This window comes from Marmota marmota, unplaced genomic scaffold, assembly GCF_001458135.2.
Source record: "Marmota marmota marmota unplaced genomic scaffold, marMar, whole genome shotgun sequence".
Classification (NCBI taxonomy): domain Eukaryota; kingdom Metazoa; phylum Chordata; class Mammalia; order Rodentia; family Sciuridae; genus Marmota; species Marmota marmota.
The window spans coordinates 22,195,634-22,223,300 of record NW_026000142.1 but is presented as its reverse complement, the minus strand read 5'-3'; the positions used below and the strand labels follow the sequence as shown (position 1 = coordinate 22,223,300).

The 27,667-nt window shown below is 45.3% G+C and overlaps 1 protein-coding gene across 18 annotated transcripts in view; it reads right to left on the bottom strand.

Annotated features, from left to right (window-relative positions):
- Ccdc136 (coiled-coil domain containing 136) overlaps positions 1-27,667 on the bottom strand; it is a 28,335-nt gene continuing 668 nt past the window's right edge. The window contains exons 2-19 of one of the 18 annotated variants that reach the window (XM_015488326.2): positions 26,781-26,888; positions 24,965-25,213; positions 24,805-24,879; positions 18,411-18,728; positions 16,678-16,789; positions 15,955-16,123; positions 14,978-15,118; positions 14,482-14,640; positions 14,032-14,202; positions 13,445-13,630; positions 11,537-11,731; positions 10,849-11,076; positions 8,934-9,440; positions 8,342-8,560; positions 7,059-7,343; positions 6,117-6,434; positions 4,156-4,262; positions 1-338 (exon numbers count right to left, since the gene is read on the bottom strand). In XM_015488326.2, the coding sequence (XP_015343812.2) occupies positions 4,161-4,262; positions 6,117-6,434; positions 7,059-7,343; positions 8,342-8,560; positions 8,934-9,440; positions 10,849-11,076; positions 11,537-11,731; positions 13,445-13,630; positions 14,032-14,202; positions 14,482-14,640; positions 14,978-15,118; positions 15,955-16,123; positions 16,678-16,789; positions 18,411-18,728; positions 24,805-24,879; positions 24,965-25,213; positions 26,781-26,888 (3,542 nt within the window). In that variant the 3' untranslated portion in view covers positions 1-338; positions 4,156-4,160. Of the gene's footprint in view, positions 339-4,155; positions 4,263-6,116; positions 6,435-7,058; positions 7,344-8,341; positions 8,561-8,933; positions 9,441-10,848; positions 11,077-11,536; positions 11,732-13,444; positions 13,631-14,031; positions 14,203-14,481; positions 14,641-14,977; positions 15,119-15,954; positions 16,124-16,677; positions 16,790-18,410; positions 18,729-24,804; positions 24,880-24,964; positions 25,214-26,780; positions 26,889-27,634; positions 27,662-27,667 lie in introns of those variants that run through there. The other 17 variants (XM_048786083.1, XM_048786096.1, XM_015488325.1 and 14 more) reach the window with 17 other exon arrangements.

The window sequence follows — 27,667 nt, the reverse complement described above, 5'->3', positions numbered from 1 at the left end:
TAATTGGGTTGATATTTAATTACAAGGAACCCAGGATCTTATACAAGGCAGGAGATGGGAGACAGAAGCTCCCATAAGCCTTTCCAGCTTCAGTGGCTGAGGCTAAGGAGATGGGTGGGGACACATGGGACATGAATGAGGTGGGAGCTCTGGCATAGTGTGTCCTGCCCAAAGGTGAGGGTGGTGGCTCCTGGGGATCTGCCCTTTCGGCTGGCCCAGGTCTGCCATCACTCCATGAGGCAGAACTCTGACTCCTGCAGTCGCATGCTGGGTAACACATACAGAGCCACAGCTGCAATAGCCAAGAATGCCATAGGCTTCCACATCCCAAACATGTTCTGTGGGGACCAAAGAAAAACGTGAGTTTCCAGCCTTCTGAACCCTTCCCAAAGCCAGAAATCACCTGCCGGCTTGTGCCAGAAAGGGACACCTCAGGAACATCATGGTTCAGCTTCTCTCACCTCCCAGGTAAGCGGTGGAGATCACATGGTCTCTTCTTCCTGACACTAGATATGGGGTGCAACACTGTACATGTCACCTCAGGTGACACTTGTGTGTAAGTCTTCCTTTCTCCCCAAAGAATGAGAATACTGGTCCTTAAATGTGGAGGCAAGCTCATGGGCCAGATTGCAGATTCTCCATGAGGATGCTTGAGAAAGGGTAGATGCTGTAGCAAGAAGGGAGAGGGTAAAGCTGGATCTTCAGGGAAAGTGGCCTTTCCTAGTAAGCTTTGTGAAGGAGAAACAACTCAGAGCCAAGAGGAAGGAAGGGAAGTGAAGGAGTACAAGTGCACAGGAGGTCCTTTATACAGCCAGACCTTATGCACAGAAGGATGTCAGTTCAAGGAAATTCAAGGGAAGTGTTAATTGCCCTGAGAAGCAAATGTCAAAAGAGTGTGGACTGGCTTCCTAGCACATGTGTTGTAGTATGCTGAGCCTTCTACACACTGCTGGCCACTGGAGAACTCTGCTGATTCATGGGCAACAAATAACACCATCAGAAGAGATCCACAAAATACCCTTTAAGAAATGAAACCTCAGATAAGAAAATACATACTTGGGGAAATAGTTCCCATTTTTGTTACTCTTTTTACTTATTATGTGAAAGATGAAATTTTAATATTGAGTCAAGAGCTATGGCATAAAGTAAAAGGATGTCTTTTGGTAAAGATGGAATAAAATCCATTAATAAGAATACATTTGCTCAGAGAATAACTGATCTAAAACAAAGATTTTAAGATAACTATAAATAACAAAGAAAATCCTCTAAATTTGTAGAAATAGTTACACGGTGGAACAAGAAATATCTAATAGAAAGCAAAAATAATGTTGGAAGTGCATATACAGACTAATCTACAAAGAAAATAACTGAGAAGGGTGCTAGGAAAAATGTTTACATGCATAGATGTTAATATCCTGATGCACATTGCTAAAAATGTCAGTCTAATGTTCTTAAAGGAGGAAAGAGCTGAAATCCATAAATGCTAACTGGTGCACTATACATTGAGCAGAATCAAGATTCTGGACTGGACACAAAGGAATGGTTTGGGTTTTCCAAAGGAGGAAGTTATAGGCTTCAAGAAATCACAGGCTTCTAGAAATTGCAGGCTTCTGCACTGCATTATTAAATTGATAGATCAAGGAAATCATGTTTTGAGACTTAACCAAGGTGTTTGACAAGATTTTTCTTAAAATTCTTGCAGATAACATGAGGAAATAAGATTAGGATGACCATTTGTTAAGTGGTCAATAAGCTAAATAAAAGAGAACTGGCACCCTAGAAGTTGGATACCCACTGTTCTGTTCTTTTCTTTCTTTCTTTTTTTTTTTTTTTTTCTGGTACTAGGGATTAAACCCAGAGGCACTCTACCACTGAGTTACATCCCCAGCCTTTATTTTTTATTTTGAAACAGGATTTCACAAAGTTGCCCAGGCTGGATTGAAACCTATGATCCTCCAGTGTCAGCCTTCCAAGGAGTTGGGATTACAGATATGCACCACCACTCCTGGCTTGGGTCCTTGCTTGTGACTTGGATGAAGTCATCAGGAGGATAAAGTCCTCCTGGTGGGCTTGTCACCCCTGAGGATAACATGGAGCTGACAAGGAAAATCAATATTTTGAAAACAGAGGGCCAAGATAAAAACAAACAAACAAACAAAACACTCCATAGGTTAGAACAATGGACTATATCTGATATGGATAAAAGGAAATTTCTGCCTTTGGATCCAAAACAATCAAATGCTAGTACAGAATCAGAAGGTGATGCTTAGCATAAGCAATGTACAAAGGGGTTTTATAAACAAGACATGAAGCAAATCGATGACATTAGTTACCAAAAAAGCTAATGAGATTTGAGGTTGCATAAACAGAAGTATATGGCATCTTCCTGCTACTTGGAGCCAACTAGAGAAAAGTGCTCAAAATGGGAAAAAAATGGAATTAGAGTTTTTATCTGTAGCTAATATTAAGTCCTTAAAATCCAATTCACAATTTCCAGGCTTTTAGTCACCTCTTTATGCCTCAGTTTTATCATGTTTAAAATGACAATAGTAGAGCTTCCTCCTAGGGTTGCTGTAAAGATCAAATTAATTAATATATGTAGTGATATATGGGTGTCCAACACACAGTATGTATTATATAAGTTTATGCTCTTTTTGTTATTGATACTTTATGGTACTTTCATATACATTCACTTATCTGATCCTCATAGAAGCCTGGTGAGGAACACAGAGCTTAGTCAAACATAATATATTTGAGGAAATTAAGTTCAGATGACACATTTTGCTGAGACAAAGCTTTGTAAGAAAAGATAGACTCGACCAAGCTCTCCTCACCACTTGTCAGTCACACATTCTACTACACTATGCTACCTCAAGTCAGAGCTTAACTAGAGCTCTGGGAATAAGAGGCTGCTGTGAGAGGAACTTTAGGCAACAATTCTTTCCTCTCATTCTGATAGGGTCTGGTGAGAGGCTACAGCTGGGTGCTTTGGGTCTTACTTTATAGGTACTGAAGACATCTGAGGGTGTGCAGTGGAGGAAAAGATGTAAGGAGAGACTGCTGTCACTAAAGAAGCTAAAGACTGTCATGAAGTATAATAGGAAAGAGAAAAAAGGAGGGACAGAAAGGGAAACGGTGAGAGGTACCATCAAAAAATGCTTCGGCTGCCCTCCAAACCTATGCCTTAAGCCAACTACACCTCACTTACAGGGATGTGAGAAGAGAGGATAGGGGAGGGAAAGCGGCAGGGAGAACATGAGATTGGAGGCAAAACAGAACAAGAAGGAATAGTGTATGGGTTCCAGAAAACAGGTGGAACCCCAGGGCCATGAGACCACAATCTGCCTCATGAATTTGGTATTCCATTGACAGATAAGATTACATGAACTGGGGCCAACTGGGAGGTGCCCAGAATGTATCAGTCTTGATTTCCTAAGAATACTTACATCTGTAGCTAGTACAAACTTTTCATTAGTACTGTATTCTCTTTAGAAAACTTAGCTTAGGAAATCAATTACAATGGAATCCGGCCTCCAAAAGGGATAATCAGAGAACTAAAAAATATTTCCTGGTATTCTTTTCTAATTTTTCTGAAGGCTAGAAGTACCCAAACCAGAGAACTTTTCAAGACAAGGTGCACAATATGGTTAGGGGTTCAGTTCCACTTTCATCAAGGTTGAAGGATCAATTTAGGTTGCTCTCATTTGAATGCTCCTGGGGAGATCAGAAGAATTAAAGCTCTTCTAACCCCTTCCCCCTCCATGGGAAGAGGGAGTGACTCCTTATTTTGTCATCCTGCATAGAAGCAATGATGAGAAATTGGCTTGGGGGTTAAAAAAGACAAAGAGGGCCCAAGGCAGCCTTTCAGACAAACATCAGCTCATCAGAAGTAGTTGGGCAGTTTTGATAGTAGCAACAGTGCTGGGTTAATCCAACTTTTTCCCAGCAAAGGATAGAAACTCAAACCATGCCTTTAGTAAACATTCCAACTCCCTGTGCATTCTGTACTCCATGAAGACATGCTCGAGAAGTTATAGGCATTGTGACAGCTGGAGGAAAAGCCGAGGTAAAACAGACCTGAGCATCACCTGTTGTATAGTGGCCAAAGCAAGAAGCAAGCAGCTGAGAGGAAAGAGGAGGAAGCAATACCAGTACCTGCGTTAGGATGATGTCTCAGCCCACCAGCACCAGAGCAGAGCCGATATGACCACCAGGCCTACAAGAGGCAAGGAGAAGATGGGGGGATCGGGGGCAGGGGATGGCTGCAACACGTCAAATGAGAGAAAAGCACAAGGAGAGACCAGGAGATGTGAAATGGTATGAAAAGACATAAACACACGAATCCAACAGATAATGAAGATGAGAAAACAAAGGGGAAAGAGAAAAGAATCCAGAGGTTAAAAATCATGTAGGGTAGAATAGTAGCATTTCTTCTCTGCCCCTGGGCCCTGAGGAGAGCAGAGGAGTTCTTCCCACTGGCAGCCTGCAGAAGTCACAAAATTGAATGGGTTGAGCAGCAGCTAGATCCACATCTGGGGCAAGGCCTGTTTTCTGTCTTGTCGTGTACTTCTCATATCTGGTCAAGCAGGAGTTATCTGCACTTAGACCTTTGTTGTAGGCTGGACTCTGGAAAAGTGAAGCTCCAGAGTAAACTGAGCTTCCTTAGAGAAATAGGGTGGACACTTCCTAATCACTATAGGAAAAGCCCGTCTTTGGCCAGGTCATCTATCTGGCTTATTTTCTATCAAGTTTCTTAGAATTTTAAGCTCTAGTTCCTATGATACCCTAGGAATCTGGTACATTAGTTGTGAGAGAAAGTGCACTAAGACAATGGAGAAGGGTTAGTTCTTTGACAAAACAGTTGTCTAGAGAAACTGAATTTTATAGGCAATAATAAATATACCATCTGAGTGCCCCACAAAAAGAGAAAGTACAGGACCCACTGGGGCAAAGGGGGTAACTCCATGCATAGACACAAGGAATAGACTTGATTTTGAAGTACAAAAATCAGATCTGGCTTTATAAATGTGGTCCCTCAAGATTTCTATGAAGCTCTGAACCACCATGTGGTAGAATATGAGGAGTTCAAAGAAATGTAGCAGTTGCTTCTACGGTCTACATCCTAGGTAGTAGTCCTCTGCCACAAGGTTAACAGAGAACTTCACAATGGATCCTTAACCAATGCTACAGAATGAATGACTGGAAAATTCCAGCTATCCTTAGAATTGACTGGGTTATCCTGGCACAAGAGACTTATTTCCTTTCCTGTGTTTAGAGGGACAGAAAGGACCTATACTATAAACTGAGGACTTTCTCAGGAAGTACTCAAACCCCAGAGCCCCCAAAAAACCCAGGGCAGGAATTCAGCTGGTACATACCTATACAGATGGACCAGTTTTTAAGATGGAAATACTTCTGTACAGTTGGTAAATTATGCTTGTTATCCTGGCATACCTCCCCCCATAATACCTCTACCATAATCTCTCAAAGATCCAACAACCAAAGGGGTTAGGGCTATAGCTAGTCATGGACCAGATAAAGCCCCTGTTGTAATCACTCTTATCACCCCCCCACCCCACCCTCATGTCCTGCAGTATTTGGAACCCAATGGGTGGCACAAGCCTATAAAAAGAGATTATCACCTTCCCCATACCCCCTAACAGCAATGACAAAGGTTAAACCTAATATGGTACCAATGGAAAACAGGACTGAGTGACTTGCCCAAGCTGACAGAAATGTTCCGTAGAAGGCCTCACACTATTAAGGTCCTTCATGTAGTGCAAAGACAGGAACGAGGGAACCCTCTTGACAGAGAAACATAACAAGGGCTACTATGCAAATGTAAGGAAACAAGACTCCAGAGATCCCATCTTGGTCCTCAGAAAAGGTGGTCATTGTGAGATGGTTCCATAACAAATTGGTCTAAGCCTGCCATTTCCCTTAGAGGAACTGCATTCTCCAACCCTTCTGCATACCCAGTTCCCTGAGTACCAACCCTTGCACTGGTTTGCCTATGCTCTGATAGAAGCCCATCCTTGGCAGGGCCAGTCCTGAACACCAGGGTGCCTGAGCCCAAGGCCCATTTCCCACTTGATCCAACCTTTGGTTGTGGTTACCTTTTTACTTTCAGAAAGTTTAAGAGGGTTGTTTTCCTCAGAAGTCTCAGGGGAAGAGTCATTGTCATCGTCTTCTTCATTATCTTCTTCCTTATTCTGTTCACTGTACTCTTCATTTTCTTCCTCGTGATCTTCTGTTGTCTTAGCCTCCTTAGTATCTGTTGGCTCAGTAGCTAGCTCATCTGAGTGAAGCTCCATGGTTTCCTCTTTTGTTTCTTCCTGTTTTGGCTCTCCCACCTCCTCTTTCTTTTCCTCCTCTTTTGCTAGCTCATCTAATTGGCTCTGGCTAGCCGTGTAGTACAGTACCACCTCCAGAGACTGCAGGGTGGAGGTAGGGCAGGATGAGGGCTGCTGTTACCCATGAAGAATCCTACTCTCTTGACAGGGCTGCACTATCTTCAGAAAACTATTGCAACATGTTACTGTGCCAGGATGTAGTGCTATGTTCTCGGACTGCAAGCCAATCTCTCTGAGCATAATGTGGAAGGTAGTCACACCTAACCTCTTGGGGCCAATACTCTAACCGGCCATTAAGCCCTTTCAAACAGCTCACAATTCTTGGGCTCTGTGCCTCTGCTTTTCCTTCCCACCCCTCACGGTGACTCTTATAGTGCCCAATCCTTTCACTTATTAGTACACAACTATTCTGAATAAATCCCTTTCCCTGTATCTGGTTGGTCTTCTCTTGCACATGTAACTCAGGAAGAACAGAGGCCCTGGAAATGGGGCTGGGCCAGTGGGAACAGTTGTTCAGCTTAAGGCACTGCATCCTCCCTCCCCACCACTCCTGAGAAAAGGGAGTCCCAACTACTGGTGACACTTAAGGATCCCAGAAGCCTTTGTACAAGAACCTCACCTGGCAGAAATGGCCATGGAGATGATTATTCCTCCCAGCGCCTCCTCCACCCTCCTAACAAAATGGGTGCTAGAGCTGTGACTCACCTTTGTGTTCTCAAAGTTGCCCTCAGAATTGTCATAGGATGGCTTGGTCACCTTTTTCTTTTTAACCCCGTTGGCATTCTTGTTCATGTTCTTATTGCCATTCTTTCCCCTGGCCTCTTTGCCAACATAGGACGACTTTCTCTCTTTAAGCTGGTGGAGTTCTTCCTGGCAGCACTGCAGTTGCCCCTCCAGCTGCTCCTGCACTGCCAGGAGCCGCCCCTGTTCATCCATGCTAGCCTGGTACTGCAGCTGCAGCTCCCGCAGCTTGGTCTGCAGTTCTTTGATCTGTTGGTAGTGGGGCCAATTACCCAGAGCTGGGCCCTTGCAATAAGCCTGGGCCCTGCTTGGGGGTCACTGCTTCAGATATCTACCTGCTAAAGCCCATGAGGAAGTAGACAATAAAGAAAACATTAAACTGGAAAATAAGCCTCTTAAACAGTTTTATAAATAGCTTTTCCCTAACTAGAGGCATCTGAAATTTACATCTGACAAGATTAAAAAAAAAAGACAAATTATGGGTTTTTTTGTTTTGTGGGCTTTTTTTTTTTCTTTGCATAACTTGTCTGGGGAATAATTTATATTATTGTTTTGATGGGAACTCCTATATCACCCAACCCATTTCTCTCATAGGTATGTTGACTTAAGGAGCTATGTTGCACACATCTGAGAGTGTACTAGGCTTCCATACCTTCCCTCAAGAAACAGGCAAATTAAAACCCAGCTCCCTAATCTCAGGTTTTGTCTTCTTTGGGTGATGGATCCACCTGGTGGGCACTACTTGGTCTAGTGATCTTTCCCAGATGCATAGAGACCCTTTCACTGGAATGTGAACAACATCAGAGACAATGCCTCTTCTCCCATCCTAGCAAATGCAGAGCACTTTTCTTGGCATTATTGAGAGACCCAAAAGAAGATGTGGTCTGTCCTTGAAGTATTTATAGTTTAGCTGGGGAGACTGGACAAATGCATACAAAATAATAAAGAAAACTGGAAAGTGAAAAAGTATAGCTCCACAGAAGTTCTCTAGGACATAGAGCAAAAGAGAGAAATAATAAAAGGAAGAAGAGGATAGTTCCAGAAGAGGTGTCTAGATGACTAGCTCAGTGGGCACCTGAGAAATGTCCCTCAGATTGAGCGGTGTCCACCACATGCAGCAAACTTCCTGGCCTGCTGGAATTCAGTCTCCCTGTCTGCTGTATATTTGTATTCTCTCTGAAGTAGCCATCCCCTCCTCCGGCTTTTGGGACTCCTAGGAGAAACCCTGCCTCCCTGGCATCAGTTACCTCACTCCTGTCGTTCTGGGGGGCTGCAGATTTCTCCAGGCTTTCTATGCACTCCTTGAATTCCTTTTCGCAGGTCTCCAGCTCTTCCCTCAGTGATTTCTGTTGGTCCACCAGCGTGCTCATCTGCTCTTGCAGTCGGGAATGTTCCTCTTGGCTCACCTGGTACAGGGCCTGCACTGCCTGCAGCTTGGTCAGCACCTTGGCCACCGTTTCAAAGTGCTGCAGGGGGTAGGTGAGCAATGACGGCACCCCAAGAAGCTCTGACTCTGCCCCACACTTTGCTAGGCCCTTCCCTGCACACAAAACAGTGGCCACAGGGATCTGAAACTGCCCAGGGAGACACTGTAATTTTCCCCATAAGGAGTATCTGACTGTGTTGATGACAGTCCTCAGTCCTGTGGGGGCACCTCTGTAGGAGAGGGACTGAAGAGGAGGCAGGGCCACCATGAGTGAAAGCCTTGCTTGCTTCCAGGAGTTTCCCAGGTCAGCTCTGACCCCATTCCCATCTCACTTCTTGTGCCCTTCCCCTGGTGACATTTCTCTTTAGAAAGACAAGAGCCTATAATCCCCTGCCTAACCTGAGGATGGTTACCTCCATGTCTTCAGGCACAACTGGTTCCTCATCAGCGATGCTGCTGATATAACTCTTATGATAACTGTTAGAACTACTGGTGGTGCCATAACTCTTCTTAGAGATGATGCTGCTGCCACTGGAGAGGTAACTCTTTGCAAAAGTCTCACTGGCACCCATAGTGCTGGCATAGCTCTTGAGGAAGGACTCACTGCTGGCCTGGTTGGTACCATAATTCTTAAGAAAACTTTCCTTGCCATCAATGGTGCTTGCATAACTCCTGTGAAAGTTCTCACTGCTGGGAATCACACTGTCAGAGTTCTTCTTGCAGGACTCAAGGCTCATTTTTATTGAGGGGGACTGCACTTGGAGCAGCTGCATTTCTTCCAGGCAGAGCTGCATCTCTGCCTGCAGCCTCTTCCGCTCCTCTAGGAGCCTCCCATGCTCCTGCTGCAATAGCTCCTGTTCCTTCTGACTGGAGATATACAGCGCCTTCAGAGCCTGTAGATCCTCCAGGAGCAACTTGGACTGCCAGGGGTAGGGGTGGGAGACATCACCATTACTCTAAAAGACATTTCAGTCCCAGTGTCTAAGTGCATACCTAAGAGAAGTGCATACCTACCCTTCAGACTCCCCAGACCTATATCTTTGACTTAAGCCTCCAGGTGATTGGGCATGTGTCAGCTTTCTGTACATTTGGGAAAATATTCCCAGGGCAGATACTCCATGATTTGGGGGTTCCCACTTCTGCTGGTTTCTGCACTCTGGCACATCCTTCTCTCCTGAGAGCAGCGTAGTAGTCTCAAGGACATCCTGGCTCACTACCTCACCCTCTTCTTAGTCAGGTGTATCCATTATCCTGATCTTTAGGCTTGGTCTTCTACCCAACCCCTAATGTTAAAACCAGCTCTGGATTCAAATGTGCACCTCTAAGTAAATCCTTCCTGAGAAGGTATAGGCTTGGAATCAAGGTCTTATCACTGGTCCTTTACTTCCTGCCCTGATTCTGAACCTGGCCTCCTGGGCATGTTTCCCAGGCTCTCTGGGCCTGCCTTCTTGGTTGCTTATGCCTAGGATGAGATCTGATCAGTTAAGGAAATACTTTATACCTGGATCCCTGTCTCTGTGTTACCCAGGCTTTCAGCCTAGATATTTGATGCCCCTGGAATGTGACCAAGACTCATAGTTTGAACTATTGCTATTCCCTAGTTCTCCTGTTCAGTTTAATATTTGAAGGAACAGATTCAGCCTAAATTAAAGCTATCCACCTGCTCTTCCTTTTTCATGCTGAGACCTCAGACCAAATCTATCTCCCAACTCTGAATAGACTTGCATGGAAATTTCTGACTGTGTGACCTCAATATGCCTGACCTCCTGATAAGAGCTTGAGACAAACCAATTTTCTGGTCGAACACTCCTGATCTAGCCCAATGAAGAGAGTATAGTCAGTATTGAGAACTCTGAATAGGAATGTTTCCTTTGGAGATGAATGGGCTCAGATTAGCCTCATAGAAGGCAGCAAAAGGTTATATAGATTTTAAAAATGGAGAAGTGTACTTTTGAACTCATAGGAAAAGGATGACATACTTAGAGTCAGTCCACAGGAATCTAAACAAACACTGAATTGATATTATAAATCTTGAAAATGATATCTCAATGGGACTGAGTCCAATGGTCAGATTACAGACCTCTGGGTCATCCCAGCTTTGTTCTAAGTGCTTGCAGGACTTCAGCTGGCATGCCTCTGGGTGAGGTCCCCAGTGCATCTAAGGCCACATCATAATGGAGCCTATGGTGGCTCTGGCTGGTGAAGGTCAAGGCTTCATCTGTCTCCTGCCAAATAGGCCTTCCTGACTCTGACCCTTCTGGGTAGCTTCTTTCCCTGCAATGCTGGTGTGCTCTGGCGACCCATCTCCCTTTCTTTTCCCATGATTACCTTGTTCTGACCAGAATTTGAGAACTTATGCTTTTTGGCATCCTCAGGATTCTCCAATACTTCCTGGAAATGAGACTCTTTGAGACCTCGTAGCTCTTCATGTGCCTCTAACTGTTCTTTTAATACACACTCTTGGTTCTGTATCAGTTTTTTCTGTTCCTCCTGCATGCCTTGGTAGAGCAGCTGCAGCTCACATAGGTCTTGTAACTTTGCAAGCAGCTCCTGACTCTGAGTAGAGCAGAGGAAGGAGGAAGAATGGCAGTTCAATGGCAAGTCTTAAGCTCCCCCAATCTTTGTTGTTAGTTTCTTCATACAGTCCCCTGGGCACAGGATTGGGGGAGGGGGTTTTCTATGAAGACCTACTCATTGAATAGCAACGACCTCTTGTTTGTGAATGTATTTTGTAGTTAACAAAGTACTTTCAGGTGCATTTACTCAAGAGGTACTAAAAGTAAAATGTTGCAGATTCCTGAGCATAAAATGTATTTTTAAGATTTAAAGCCCTTATGAGGAAAAACCTGAATTAGCTCTGTGGATCTGTTTAATGTGGGGAGATTGGGAGAAAGGAAGGAATGTCGGCTAAGAAAGGAAAAGGTTCAATCCCCACCCATTTATGTTTCCCAGGGACAGTCACAGTTTTTCAATGCAGCCTCTTCATAGGCAGAAGCCTTTAACTAGCTGTGGATACCTTATTGAAGAGGCCACACTTGGGTGTGGGGTATATGAGCCTGTGCAACTCTTCCTGCAGCTGGCCCTGCTCCTCCTGCAGCCTCCTCTGATCCTCCAGGAGTTCACACTGCTCCATCTGCAGCTGCCCCATCTCCTTCTGGCTGACCTTGAACTTGTCCTGCAATTCTGTCAGCTTGGACACCAGTGCACCACACTGTGGGTAGGGTGGGGCATGCAGGCATGGTTACTCTGTGAAGTACACTTCTGGGGTGCTAGCAGAGCATTTGTGTGCTCGCCTGCCTCCTGTGAATTCCCAGGGTCTCCCTCCCCATTCAATCACCTTGGACTGATCATCCCATGAAGACTGGGCCTCCATGCTAAGGGGGGAGCCCCAGCAGTCAGCAGGCTGCTCTGGATGGGCAGTGGCTTGTTCTAAATTCCCTGTGCCAGTCCCTTCAGAAAGCAGACTGAGCGTGAGTGCTATCAATGCCCCTCCCTTCTTCCTTCCTGTCTTCCTGTCTCTGGCTCTTTCCTTTGGTGTATTAACTACCTTCTCATGCTGACAGGAGCTCCAATTCTGATTACTTTCATTAGCATCAGTTGTTTTTGAACCTAATCATGCTACTTATCAATAAGGACTTAATTTTATTCTAATTTTTCCCATTTTTGTTTTCCTAATCATCTCTTAAAAACTTTAGAAAAGTATGAGCCATTACTATATTTGGTTTAAGACTAAATCATTCTATGATTTCGTCTTCTAAGTCCTCTAATATCAAATGACTCTCAGTGCTGTTCTATGACTACAGAACAGATTAGCTTTGTATGCCACCATGCTTCTCCTTTCCCAAAGACTTTTATGAAGAGGGGAGGTGACAAGGAAATCATGTATCTCCTAAACCTGTGCACAGAAAGGTAAGTAGACTGTAACATTCCCTCTCCTTATCTCCTAAAGGCCTCTCCCTAGTAGGAACACTGATGTTGGCCATGGCAGGGATTGCTGTGTATTCTGGCAGAATTCTTGGGCCTTTTCTCCAAAATGCTTCAACATCTTTCCACTTCCTATCAGTAATCAGGGGCTGAAAGCACTCAACTGAGTAATGGCATTGGTTTGCCTTTTTTTTTTTTTTGGTACTGGGGATTGAACCCAGGGACACTTAACCACTGAGCCACATGCCCAGTTCTTTTTTGTATTTTATTTAGAGACAGGGTCTCACTGAGTTACTTAGGTAGGGCCTCACTAAGTTGCTGAGGCTGGCTTTGAACTTGCAATTCTCCTGCCTCAGCCTCCAGAGTTGAATTATAAGCATGCACCATCACACCCAACAGTTTGCATTTTATATACCATGGAAAAAGAAAAAGTAAATAAGGTCTTATTTATCCTACTAGGATTTAATACTAACAGCAATTGAGATAATAGTAACACTCTATTCAATTTAAGAAGGGCAATATCAAGTCTTGGGAATATCACCACACTAAGTCACAGAATAAATCCTGGAAGAGTCTAGGTCCTTCTAATACTCAAGCAGCACTCTAGACACAGACCATACCCCCTAAAAAGAGTACTTGCAATCTGCCTCAGAAAACTGGCTCAGCTTTCTAGTTCCAACGGTAACATGAACCTATGTGTATGTTCTTCTCCACAAATGGCCTGATATCACTGCAGTTGCTAAATCAATGTGCAAACATCTACATACATAGAATTATGCGTGAAAACAGCCAGGTGTGTAATTGCTGGGATCTAGATGTACTTTGAGCTCTGGATCAAAGTCAAGATCAAGGAAAACTGTTCCAAACATGTGTCTCTGCCTCTTCTTCCTGCCTAGGAAGCCCACTAAGGCTCTTGATTGAGAACTTCACCTCTTGCCGCTATACCTCCTCTCTGCAAAGCAGATGCCCAGGAGTGCTTTTCACTCTGCACTGTAATTACCTTATTGAAACACTTTCCCTTGTCCTCAGGAATGTTCTGGGTGTTCTTGAGCTCTTTTAGTTCCAGTTGGCAGAGCAGGAGGTCCTGCTCTAGCTGGTTGGACATGTGTTTCTGCTGCTCCAGCTCATTCGTGCTAGACTCGTACAGCTGCTTCACCTCACGAAACTGGACTTGAATCTTTTTGTTCTGGTTGGGAGAGGCAGGAATGACCATCATCCCAGGTAACCTGCTATGCACTTTGAATGGGGACTGGGTTTCCATCCTCCCATCCTTTCTAGCTCTGATTTCATTCCAGCCAAGGAGACCTCAGATGGACCCATCCCTAATAGGCTCAAAACCCAGTACTTGTAGGGCTTCCTTTGGAGGGAGTTGGGGCAAGAAAGGGGCTTCCTAGACTGATTTTCTGATTTAAAATCAAAGGAAGCTGTGGGCATTGTGACTCCTACAGAAGGGCTTTCCTGGCACACCTCTTTGCTCCCTTACCAGGAGCTACTCCACAGAGCTTCTAACACACCCATATTTCTGTGCTCTCACCTCCCCAAGGGTCCTGCCTGCCTACACTTTCTATCACCTGGCCGTCCTATTACCTTTTCATCACTTTCTTGCAAGGAGGCCACAATATTCCGAAGGTGCTGCAACTCTGCCTCATGGCACCGCAGCTTCTCCTGCAGCTGATGCTGCACTTCCAGTAGCTTTTCCTTCTCACTTGAGATGTTCTGGTGCTGGACTTGCATCTTCTGGAGCCGGCATAATAACTCCTGCAGTGCAGGGGGCTCTGGGCAGCACTGCAGGGTCCATAACCTCCTGCCCTTCTGCCTGACTCTCTCAGCCACTGACAGGCTATGCAATTACTCCTCCCTCCCTTCACTTTCTGCTTGTCCTCTGACCTAAGGCAGCACTTGAAAGGGGTTGGGGATATTCACATGTGGTACTGCCTAGGCAATGGCTGGATTTATTTGAAACTTTACTCTTTATTTACCTTTCCTTGACCTCAGACAAATACTCTGGGTCATTCCCTAACCTCTGGGTGCTGTTACCTTCTCACTTTGGCTCTCTATAATTGTGGATTTCATGACTTTAAGCTGCCTGAGCTCAGTCTGAAGCTGCACCTGCACCTTCAAGAGCTCGCTCTGCTTGTCCTGGCTGGCATCATACTTTTTCTGCAGATCACAGAGCCTGGTCTTTAGCTCCTCATTCTTGGTGGGGAGGGTGAGGGAGGAACAGTCACTCTCAGGAAATAGCAGACCCCTCTTCAGGTCACTATGGTCCTTTTCAGGGGCAGATGGCTTGAAAAGCTCCCTGGATCTATGATTTGGTTTCTTTGGCAAGGCAGACACTCAACAATGACCACCATTTCTAGAATGCCATGCTGTGTGGCTTCTATAACTGGCTTCTCCAGTAGTCTGGGACCCTGATTGTAGGGCAAGGGTCAGCAGACCTTTGCCTTTTGCTCCTTTTGTCTAGCCTCTGCTGAAGCAGTGACTCCATGCAGGCCCTCCTACCCTCCTAAGTGCCTCCCCTGGCAGTGTTTACCTGCATGACCGTGTGAGATGACTGAAACCTAAGCACCTCATTCTGGGCACATTTGAGCTCCTTCTGCAGCCGCTTCTGCTCCTCCTCGCTGACACGGCGATGATGCTGTAGCTCTTGCAACTCACAACACAATTCCTTACACTGTGCAAGAAATGAAACAGGGAGGCTGATTTATGACAAGTGCTATATGTGCTCCAGGAATACGTTTGGGGAGAGTATGCATTCCTTTGAAATATAGTCATGTGTAACTTAACAACATGGACTTATGCTCAGAAATGTGTTGTTAGGCCATTGAATCATTGTGCAAACATCACAGACTATATTTACATAGACTGTAATGGTATAGCCTATTACACACCTAGGCTATGTGGTACATATACATATGGCATAGGCTATTGCTTCTAGGGCTCTGATGAATTAAACATCACAAGATCAAATGAAGCACAAGAGAAAACAATTCAATCAATAGGCTGAATAACATGGTATACATGGAAAACTGTATAAAAAAAACTTTTGTTATTTTTCTAAGTAGGAGGAGTAACTCTAAAATAATAATAAAAATACAGTATAGTATAGTAAATACATAAACCAGTAGCATAATCACTTATGATCATTATTAAGTACTGTATGTACCTGTATATGTTGTATTTTTACAGGATGGCAGTGCAGGTTTGTTTACGCCAGCATCACTATGAGTATGATACTGTGTTGCACTACCACAGTAGTAGGTGATAGGAATTTTTTCCAGTTCTATTACAATGTTATGGAACCACCATGGTTTATGCAATCCGTTAGTGATCAAAATGTCATTATGTGGCATATGGCTATATTTACATCAGGCAAGTTATCAAGACCCTAGAACACTCTCTACTATCACAGTGCACACCTGCTTTATTAGCCCTGTGCCTATCATAGACCAGGAGAAGGTGAAACGAAAGGGTGGAAAGGGCCTGCCTCCCCACCCTCAAGAGACCTACCTTACTCTGCATGTTATGCATCTGCTGCTCAGCATCTAGCAGCTGCTGGCGCAACAAATGCATTTCAGGATCAGGCTCTAGGAAATCCACTTCTGAGGTCTGAGACTCTGACGATATCATACTCTTTGCTGTTTGACACTCCAGCCACTTCTCTGTTGCTTTTCGTGTCCTGAAAACCAGAACCCACAGACATGTTTGGGGGAACCCTGCCTCATATCATCATACAAGTGTGCTCAGTTCTGAGGCCTTCTGTTTAGGCCAAAGATAGTTAGAGACCTATTGTGATTCGCTCCTCAAATAAACATGTTTTGAAGATTACAGAAAGTCTCTAGAGCCTCATCTGCAGAGGCATGTTTGGCTCTGAGACACCATAAGAGTGCTGATCCAGTTGGTTTTAAGGATGGGCCTGGTGTCAAGTCAGCTAACAGCCTGGAGGCTTTGTGCCATTAGACTGAATCATGTCTGTGGGGACAACAAAGGAATCTCTTCTGATCTACTCTAGGGCAGAGCAATGCTGAAAATGGAAGAAAATCAAATTCACTGAACTCTTGTCCTGAGACAATTGGGTAGGATCCCATGTTTGCTTCCAAATGGTCTCTGTACCCTTGGGATACCACAGAAAGGTCTGGCTCTCTGGGAAGACAGGAACACTCATGACCCTGGCCTCTGCCTTTCAGGGAATTCCCAAGACAGAATCTCAGTGCCCCTGCCTCCTGGTTGTACCTCTCACTCTCCAGCTGGGCTAGCTGCCCTGTGAGGCTGCTGTTGCTCTCCTTCAGGGTCCGGTACTCCTCATTCAGGAATTGGTAGCGGTCCCGCAGTTGCTGTAATTCTTCTGCAGAGAGCAAATGGGGAAGATGTGAGATCATTAAGGGGTAAGGGGAGCACTGATATTCAGCCCCAAGTTTTAGGAGCTCTTGAGGATTTAAATAAGTTTTGGTTTATCATATATAAAGTTTTTGCTTAACTTTATGATTTCCTTCCTACTATGCTTTTAGTAAAAAAAAGTTGGGAGGTGTGAAGTTTTAGATATCAGTCTGCCAGTCCCTGCCTTTCAAATACATCCAGGCATTTTGAATTTCCTTTACTTCTTTTATCACCACACTGAAGACACTGGCCTAAATGTGATCAAGAAATCTTTCTAGTGGCCTTTTATCTGCTGACAGAAAAGCCCATTCCAATCATGCCCTATCTCATTCTCAAGCATTACAAGAGATCCTGCTGAAGTGCTCCAGCACATGTCCTTAAGCACCAGTTAGCAATTTTTAATGCTGTGATGATACAAACACCACGTTTTATCTTTTCAAAATTAAGAATCATCTTAGAACACTAATTCTACTGACATTTGAGGAACAAAAACTTGCTCTAATTGTACCTACAGTACCTGCTGGAAGATTCAACACTTCAGTCATTTCCAATGTTTCCTCTTTGTTCCAATCAGAAGTCCTTACAATAGTGCAGATTGAAAACTAACAGAGCTAAGTATTAGACTTGATGGTTTTGGTCTTGAATGGGCATTTCATTTAATCCCTGAAATAACCCTGTAAGTTTTTGTTTGTTTGTTTGTTTGTTTAAATAAACTTTCAATTTTGGAATAGTTTTAATAACCTAAGTTCATCCAGCTATTGGGTAGAGCTTTATTTCTGAACTCTGGTTTGTTTCACTCCAGCAAAGGCCTTTCCTCTGTGCTAGCCTCCCTCTCCCAGCACTACCAGGCCAAAGGCTCTTCTGAGAGCCTTCATACATCTGGGAAAACTTGCAGTTCTTTGATTCCTTATTCATTGCCTCTGTTTGACCTGGCCAAATATAGGGCTTTCATACTCAGATCACAAATCTAGCCTAGTATAAAGGTAGACTCTGATGTCATGAATCCTAGCAACTAGCTGGAGACTATCTGAAAGCAGCATTGGAAGCTTTCAGGTACCTCATGAATTACTAGAAATAACCTCCCTTCCTCTCCAGCTGTCTTGTGCTCTGATTTTTTTGCCCCCTAAAGTTTCTACTTCGGGGAAAGCTAAAGAAGCCTAAGAATTGCATCCTGGGACCTGGAAAGGAGAACTAGAGGCCTCCCTAAAGTGGTTCAGGCAAAGTGCCACGATGCCACATAAGCAGGAAGAGTTTCCCAAGGTGACAAGTCCTTGTACACTCATCCCAGAACTGGGCACTTTCCCAGGAAGGGCTTTCCCATAGTCAAATCAATAAGAACCCAATGGCTCTCTGGGGAAGAATCCCCAGGGCACATCTTCATGGTACCATTTCTTACACCACCATGGACTGCTTATAAAATATTTGGGTAAGTTTTTCTCCACTACAGTCTTGAATTCAGAATAGAAGTTTTTTTTTTCCCTAGAGGTTTTCCATGCATGATATAACACAACTCTTCCTCCATCTTCCTATCTATGATCTCTCCTCAGCTTGACTTTGCTGACAGATAGGAGAAGGGCTTGCACTCATACCTTGCAACCCACTAAAGTCCGTAGGACTACTGGTTGATTCAGAGGTCTTTGTTTCCATTTCTGCACGGAGCGAGGCAATCTCCATCTCGTAGTCCCCCCGAATGCGTTCCATGTCCTCAAGTTCATTCTGCATTCGGCAGAGATCCTCCTGCAGGGATGCCATGTCACTCTCATGTTCACTCGCAGAATCTGCTGCAGCTTGCCGCAGATTCTGGATCTCGGTCTGGGCCAACTGCAACTCCTGTTCTATTTCTTTAAGTTCACTTTCTTTCTCACGCTCTAACAAGGAAATCTCCTCCCGTAGATGCCGTAGCTCACCTGCAAAGCCCAAAGGTTGAGTTAAGTGAACTAATCTACCATGTTCTATAGATAAAAAGTTCTAGGCAGACTTATTTCTTGTCTGGAAATTGCTAACAACCTAGCCTCTACCTTATCAGAGAAGTAAAGCATCATATGGCATGGAATGAAAGGAATACCTGAGAAGGAAACAGAGTGACTCTACGAGGCACAGCAGGAAGACAGATTTTGAGGCCTCACACTGAAAGCAACAACTTGGGCTACTATAAACAAGTACTCTCAGATTCTTCTAGGGAATTACCCGACAGTCAAACTCAAACCTAATTGACAATATTTTATTGATACCCTGAGTCCTAAAAATTCCCTAACTAAAAAGTTTTCACAGATTTTTCACCTATTCACCCTCAAAGCTTAGACTTTACAGAATATACTAGAAGTACTAGACCCAAAACAATATGTAAATGTTGATTGATAAGGGATTGATGATGTTTAAATAGAATATCATGCTGACCTCTAAAAGAAAGTGGCAGATCCATAATGAAGATACAAAAAGACTTCCATATATATGAACTGGAAAGAAAAATGAGCCAGAAAATGTAAGGCATTACCTAATTTTTATAAAAATATATTTATATATAGCATAAAACACACAAATGTACAAAGACACAAGAAAAGGCACAGAAAAGATCTATGCCTCAAAACCCTAAAGAGCTTTAGAAGAATGTTTTAGAAGAATGGGAGATGTGACAAGGTATTCCAAATCATATATAGGTATGCTGTTTGGTTTTTGCAACAAGTCTCTATGTAATAATATATATTCTTTTCAATTTACAAAAGCAGTGTGTCAGAGCTCTCTGTATCTGTGGAGCATCTCATGATTCCTAGACACAGGTACTCATCATCTAGGATCAGGAGAACCCAAAGGTGGATGAAGAATAAAAGGAATGGACACCAATAAGAATTCAGGATTTAGGAGGCTGGGGATATATAGCTCAGTCAGTAGAGTGTCTGCCTCACATGCACAAGGCCCTGGGTTCAATCCCCAGTACCACAAAAAAAAAAAAAAAAAATTCAGGATTTAGAGACCAGCATTAGGCAATTCATGAGGACTGGGCCAGAAGTGTCAGGACCTTCCAACAAACCCTTTGCAGGACATATTCTCCCCAAGCCCCATCTTTAACTCCTGCTCATTCTACTTACCATTAAGAGTCCAACTTTCCCTAGCCTCTTCCCCAACCTCCTCAAAAAGCTAAGAAAATTCCTCTATTAAATGCTCTCATAGCACCTTAAACTTTGCAGTGAGTGTTGTGTAGTCTCCACCTCATTTAGTTGTAAGTTTTATAGACAAAGAACATGTTGGTTTTGCTCACCATTATAGTTCCAGGACCTGGTATTGTGCAGAGCAGAATGCAACTCAATATGTATTTGCCATATTCATGCATAAATGAGGTAGAGGTTCATATATTCAATAAACTTGTTTCTCCTATGTGTACAGAATTATATGTTTGGGTATTTTTTAAAAATCAGAAGAGAACCTAGACATTCTGTGGGGAGGGCAGTGCTGGGGATTAAACCCAGGGATCCTCTATCACTGAGCCACACCCCAAACCCTTTTTATTTTTAAGATAAGGTCTAGGTTGCAGAAGCTGGCCTCAAATTTACAATGCCCCTAGTCTTAGTCTTTCTAGTGGCTGGGATTACACACATGCATGCCCCATTAAGCTTGAGAACCTAGATATTTTAAAGGCAAATTTAGGGTGTGGTGGCCTAGCTGCAGTCCAAGAATCTGGGAGGCTGAAGTAGGAAGATCACTTGAACCCAGGAGTTCAAGACCAGCCTGGGAAACGTGGTGAGAACTTGTCTTAAAAAAAGAAAGGAGTGGAGAGATAACTAAGAAGACAATGACAAATTTGGGCATACTGCAGATATAGAGGCTGAAGGGACCAGGCATCTCAGGGGAAGGTCTACCGCCCTACGCTTGTGAACTCATATGTGCTGTTCTGGTCACTTTTTTTTTTTCTCCTAGCTGTCTCCTCTTCCTGGTCTATTGAACAAGTATTAGCTAATGAACTGTGCCAAGACCAAGTATGTCCACTTAAGTTCTCTGACTCCTACTTGACTTTTTTTTTGGGGGGGGGCGGGGGGGGAGGTACTGGGGCTTGGACCCAGGGACACTCAACCACCGAGCTACATTCCCAGACCTTTCAATTTTAAGACAGAGTCTCCCTAAATTGCTTAGGGCCTTGCCAAGTTGACGAGGCTGGCCTCGAATTTGTGATCCTCTTGCCTCAACCTTCCAAGTCGTTGAATTTACAGGCTTGTGCCACTGTCCCAGGTGTGACTTCCTATTTTAAAGGAAGAAAGTCCTTCCTCCATCCCTACTACTGAATAGCACAGAGAGTTCCATCTCGGAGCTCAGCCTCTACGGGAAGATGCATGAGTAAATGGTCATTAGGATAAAGGCTCCACAACCTGAGGTGGGGTTCCTGTAGGGGCAGACCAACCTCCACTCCCTAATATGCCCTTGACATCAGGGTTCAAATCTCCTTTCAGTACTCTACTGCAGTCCCAGCTCCTAGGCGGAATGAATGTGTGGAACAGGGCAGGACCGGACGGGGCGGGGCGGGGCGGGGCTTGCAGGCCCGCGGGACGGGGCCCATCCGAAAGTTGGGAGTTGGAAAGGCCCAAGCTGGGTTCCAAAGTGCTGGTACCAGNCTCCAAGAGGTCTGCCCTGGGGGGCCTCCCGCCGCCGGCCGGGGTCCGGGCCCCCCCGAGGGGCTGTGGCGGCCAGAACCGCCTCTTAACACCAGCTGCCTCTGAGGCCGCGCGTGCCCCCTCTCGACCGAAACGGGCAACGCGCGTGCGCGCAGACCGTCTCAGGTTCCCTCCGGGGCGCGGGGCGCGGGGCGGCCATCCAGGCTGGGACCCCTCCCTGGTCGAGATCTTGGTGATCCTGTAAATCCTGGGAACAATCCTGGTAAGGACCGAAACTTTCTAGAGTACTGTTTTCCCTGGTAGTTCAGCTTCTCAACTTCTCGTCTGCTGGAAAGGAAGAACGCTCCATTTCTCCAAGCAATGGCTACTACTTTTTTTGGATCTAGTGGATCTTTTCCTTCAAAAAAACATGATCTAGCATTTCCTACCTTATAAAAACAAAACAACTCTCCTTTGACCCCTTTCTGTTTGCCTTGATTCTCTTCAAAATGACCAACAAAGTGATCTGTACTCACTTTTTCTACCTGACCTCCTATTTCCTCTTCAACTCCAATCCAGTCAGCACTGATCTGCACTGAAATGTTTCAGATTCTCCATCTCCCTAACTCCAAGTGTCATCTCACTTGCCTTAGCAACTTTAGACCCAGTGGATCATTCTCTCTTTGAAGCATTTTCTGCTCTTGGCTTCCAGGGCATGACAGTGTTTAAGGAATCTCCTGCCACAGTCTCTTGTTCATTTCTCCTTCAATAGGAGTCCTAAATACTGGAGTGTCTGCAAATTGGACACTTTTCTCTCCTCCTCTGGTATTTCTCCATGTGACTGTATGGTCATCTCCATGTGACTGTATGGTCATCTCCATGTGACTGTATGGATTATATTGTATATGTTATACTAATAACTACCAAATCTCTATCTTCAGCCCCAATTTCTCTTCTGGTCTTGGATTCGTATATCTAGTGGCCTCCTTAACATACTTATTTGAATATCTATAGCCATTTCAAACTCATCAGGTAGAAAACCTAAATGGTTCCCCTATTCCCCAAATTTGTTCCTTGCCAAGTTTTTCTTGTCCCAATAAATGATGCCACCACTCACCCAGTTTCTCGAGGTAAAGTCATCTTTCATGTTTATTATCCTCCATCCAATTCATCAGCAAGTCCTAAGGACTTCACCTTCAAAATATATTTCTGAAGCCCTAATCCAAGCAACCATCACCTCTAGTTGGGCAACTGCAATAACTTCCTGATCAGACTCACTGTTTCAACACCCTTTCTTTCTATCCAGTTTCCATCAGTGGCCAAGTGCTCTTTAAAAAATGTACAGCAGATTATATCACCCCAGCCCTGTCAAACACTCACTCTCCCATGGCTTTCTAGTACACTTAAAATGAAAGCCAGACCCCTCTGCTAGTCTACAAGACTCCCTGTAATCTGGCGTCCACCTGCTAACCAGAATTTAACCTTACCAAGATCCCCCACGTATATTTCACTCAAGCCACCAGGACCTTTGTTCTGTCTCTCAAACACATGAAACTTATTCTCACCTCTGATCCTTTGCAGTTGCTGTTCCTTCTGCCTGGTGTGCCTTTCCCTCAGATCTTGAAAGGCTGGATCCTACTCATGATTCAGCTCAAATGTCACCTTTTCAAAAAGGACTTTTCAAACCACCCTAGCTAAAATAAACTCCTATCTTATCCCTTCTCTGTGTATCATATTGTTATGTTCATAGCATTTATTGCCTCCCATACTTGTGTTTTCTTCCTTTCTCCATTAGAACTTACTCTTCAATAGAGATTTTGGCTGTCCTGTTCATAGCTGGCCTTTCAAATATAAAAGCTCTCAATAAATAGTTGATAAGCAAATTAATCAGTGCCATTTTACAGATAAGAAACTGAATCTCAGGGACCTTCCCCAGATCACAAAATTTGTAAGTGAGAGAGCTGGACCCAAAGGGGAACCAAGACCACCTGTGGGACACATCTGCCATTTTTCTTCTCTTTGTTGCCACATTTCCTGCATCTCCCTTTGCTTACATCTTCTGTCTCCTTCTCTTTCCCTCTTCTATACCTTTTTAATTTTTTTAAAAAAATTTGAGATAGGGTCTCACTAAGTTACCAAGGGTCCAAGTTGCTAAGGCTGGCCTTGAACTTGTGATCCTCCTGCCTTAATCTCCCAAGTCACTGGGATTATAGGTATGCACCACCACACCCAGCTTCTCTTATAGCTTTGCTTGCTTCTCTCTAGGCCAGCTTTCTGGACTTCCTTTTTTCTCCATTTATACTTTCATTTGGCTTGATCTCAGTTTTCCCCAGAGAGTCCCTACTGTTTTCTAGGGCAGCTCCCCAAAACCTTCTGGAAGACCAAAAAAGTAACCAAAGCTGCCTCTTTATTGGGTACTGCAGTGGAATATGGGACTCCTGCCTTGCTGCTTTTCCAGAGACAAAGGGACGTGGGTGTTGGAAGAGAGGTTTGTGGGAGCTACAAGCTCAGGTCCTAAGGAGCCAGAAAAACACTCTCATTTGTTTCCCTTAAAGATGCATGGTACACTGTCCGGCCACTTCTTATTGGTTCCCTGCTCCTTCCCATGGTGTCCCTGGAGGGACCAGAAAAAGGCATTTGGTTTGGAATTCAGCCTTGATTACTCACCCCTGGCACTGACCAGGTGAACAAAGGACAAGGGATATGGTGTGGGGGAGAAGGCTGAGAAGAGAAAGGAGTGAACCTGAAAAAATATATGAGGTAGGAGGGCAAGAAAGGGAAGAGCCAGGTGCTGAGCCTCGTGCTATAATCCCAGCAGCTCAGGAAGCTGAGACAAGAAGATAATGAGTTCAAAGCCAGCTTCAGCAATTTAGCAAGGCCCTAAGTAACTCAGTGAGACCCTGTCTCTAAATATAAGAAAGAGGCTAGGGGGACTGTGGTTGTGGCTCAGCAGTAGAGTGCTTATCTAGTATATGTGAGGCTCTGGGTTTGATCCTCAACAACACATAAAAATAAATAAATAAATAAATGTATTATGTCCATCTACAACTAAAAAATATTTTTTAAAAGAAAGAAAAAAAGAAAGGGGCTGGGATGTGGCTCAGAGGTTAAGTGCCACTGGGTTCAATCCCCAGTACAAAAAAGAAAGAAAAGGAGAAAGAGAAGAAGGAAGAAGGAAGAAGGAGAACAGAAGAGCCAGGAAGAGATACAAAGAAAAAAATTCAGGAAAGAGAAGAATGGAGAGACAAGGAGAAGAGAAAAAGGTAAGAATAGGAGAAAAAATGAATTGAAAGTATTGCTTTAGGTTATTTTTGTCTTCTATGCTTCAGCAAGCCCCTAGGATAAAGGTAATTGGGTAGCGACTTAGATGGTCACCTCTCCACTGTCACAATCAGGGTGTTACCTTGGAGCTGCTGGATCTGCTTGGTGAACACTTCTGCCTGCTGGGCACTGGCCAGCCGTTCATCCTCCAGGAGCCCTACAGTGAAAGGGGGTGTCAGCTGGGAAGCACAGAGCCTTTGGGTCCAACCATCCCTGCTCCGCCCTGCATCACAAGTGCTCACCTTGCAGCTCCAGGGAGTCATCCTCATGCTGCCCTGCCAGCTCACGGGTCTCCTCCAGCTCTGCCACCAGCTGGAGCACCTGTGCCCTCAGCTCCTCCAGCTCTGTCTCTGTGAGGCTTAGGCCCCGGTGCTTGCCCAGTGACAGGGAGCCCACACTGCCACTTTTCTGTACTTGTTCTTCTTCTTCTACCTCTTCCTCCTCTTCTTCTTCCTCTTCCTCCTCATAGAGAGCTGGGAGTAATACCTCCCCTAGGAGAGACATCCCACCAGGGAGTCAGTGGAACTTCCTATCCACAGTCTTTCCAGGGCCCTCCAAAACCCTCCACCCAGGACCAAGATGGTAGAATAGTTTCATCTGGTATCCCCTAAGGAGCCCCTGGACGGGACCTCACCATATTCATGATGAATCCTCAGGTGTGAGGGCCAAGTTTGGAAGCATCCTCTCTAAAGTCTTTTCTGGTCCAAGATCACACTTGGTGGCCCCCTTCCACTGCCATTGAGCTAATGGAGCAGCCTACTGTTGGGTGAACTTTGACCAGGTGAACAAAGGACACAGGAATGTTTGGTTATTCTAACAAAGTTTGCATAGGAATGCCTGGTTCTTCTAGCTTGGTGGTCTGGAAGTGGGCCAAGTAGTCAAGAAGGATTCTGACACTGCCAAACCATCAGGCTGATGAGTTAGTTTGAGGGTTTGTAGAAGGTTAAAAAATTACCCAGATGGCTTGCAAGACATTAGCCTTTCCATAATAAGAAAGCATTGACTGTTGGTGGGTAGAGAAAGAAAACATTGGAATGAAACAATTCCAAGTCTCTTTTTGCAAAAATATTGGGGCCCTTTCAAATGTATGTTAACAAATATATTTTTGGAATTTTCTAAAAGGGCCACGTGGCTTTTTCCTGCTGGGTGTCATGAGGTTCACGCTCCCCTACTGACCCAGGAGGTTTTCAAGGAAACTCTTAGGTACTTCCATTTAAAAGAAAGTCTGGCATCTTAATGCATTAAAAAAACTGGGGTTTGGTGCTGGTCCCCAGCCTCTGGTTGGTGAGCACCCCCTCCTTTACTGCAATGCAGTTCCTGTATATAGCAAAATCTTGTCTGTGTGGGAAATGTCTGCTTTGCTTTGAAATTCTGAATCTTTTGTCTTACTTTCTCTAATATCAGCTGCCTAAGCTTCATCTGGGACACTTGTGTCATCTGACCCCCTCAGAGGGAGCAGAGCTGTCCACATTGAATAAGCAGAGAGGCTTATTGGGGACACTTCATAGGAAGTCCTGGGAAATGTGTTGGCAGCAATAAATGTGTGGTGGGGATGCATGCATGTTGAGAGGTTGGCCTCACCCTTTAGGCTCTGTCTTTCAGGAAGGAAGATATTTTATAGAGAACCAAACACAAGACTTCCATTAGAAGTTAATGGTGGTGGCCCCAGAAAGACAATTCACATGCTCATGTCCTTGCTTTTTAAAATAAGAGACAGCTTGGGATCTGGGTCGTCAGGCAGTGAGAACAAACCCCCTGCCGAAAGCCTGCTTCAAAGCTCTGCCCAACGAGGCCTCTTTCTCTATCTGGCAGCTCCCCCAGGACATACAACCTGGTTAGCTGGGCGATTAGGGCCCCAAAGGGATGTATCCTGAACTTCCATCAAAGCCTGAACCCTGGGGAGGACTGGAGCTCAGCAGCGAATGAGGAGGGGCCCGAGGTGAGCTGAGGGAAGGGCTGTGTCCTGGCTCAGAGCTCTAGGGTCAGAGGGAGGAAGAGGGAGGGATAGGAACTGGGGGAGGAGGGTAAAGGGACAGAAAGCCTTTTGGGAAGACTCACCTTCCATGGCTTGCATCCCACGACGTTCCAGGGACCCCCAGCGTTGGCCTTTCTTCCTCTCACAACCCTCAGATACCTCATAGGAGCCTAAAGTGGTTACTGTGGGTCCTGTGAGCAGGAAGAGAGGAGGTACTGTGGGATGCAGTGGGGCTGGGGACTGCGATGCAGAGGACAGAGAAGGCATGACATCTAGCCCAGAGAGCCCTGGGACTTGTCCCAGTGGAGGTGCCAGAGTCTGCTCTGCTCTGTGATTACCCTCCTTCAGCCTCCTCTCAATGCTCTAAATGGGGTGGGGAACCCAGACCCGCGCTGCCCAACCTCATCGGCACCCCTGTTCCAGGCCGTTCCAGGCTCCTCTTCCTTGCAGACAGAAAGAGGGTGTGTGTCTGTTTACTCTGGGGGACAGGGACGCGAGAGGCTAGAATGAGAGAGGAGGCAGGAGCCAGGGAGGAAGGGGCTGAAAGGGGGCGGTGGCACGCGGAGGGGAGGGAGGTGGGGCGGCGTGCGCTAAGGGGCAAGGGCCAGGGCCGCTCCCCTCCTTCCATCCCCACCACCCCACCCTCGCCGGGCACTCAGGAACCTTCGGGGCCAGAGGAGTGCAGACTCTCGAGTCCCTGCGGGTTGGAAGAACCATCTGGCTGAAGAGATATTACGGCGAGCGCCCAGGGAGGAGCTGTCAGGGGAAGGGAGCCTCAGGCCGAAAGATGGAGACCGGGCCCGGGTGAAGGCCGGGATGGAGTAGACTTAGGACGGAGATCTGGGGAGCAGTGGCGACAGGAGCACTTGGGGGTCGGGTTGGAGGAGAGTGGGGAGAGGAAGCGGGGCGGTGGGAGATAAGGAGGGGCGGCTCTGACCTGGGCCCGGGCAGCTCCAGCCCGCGGCTCCCG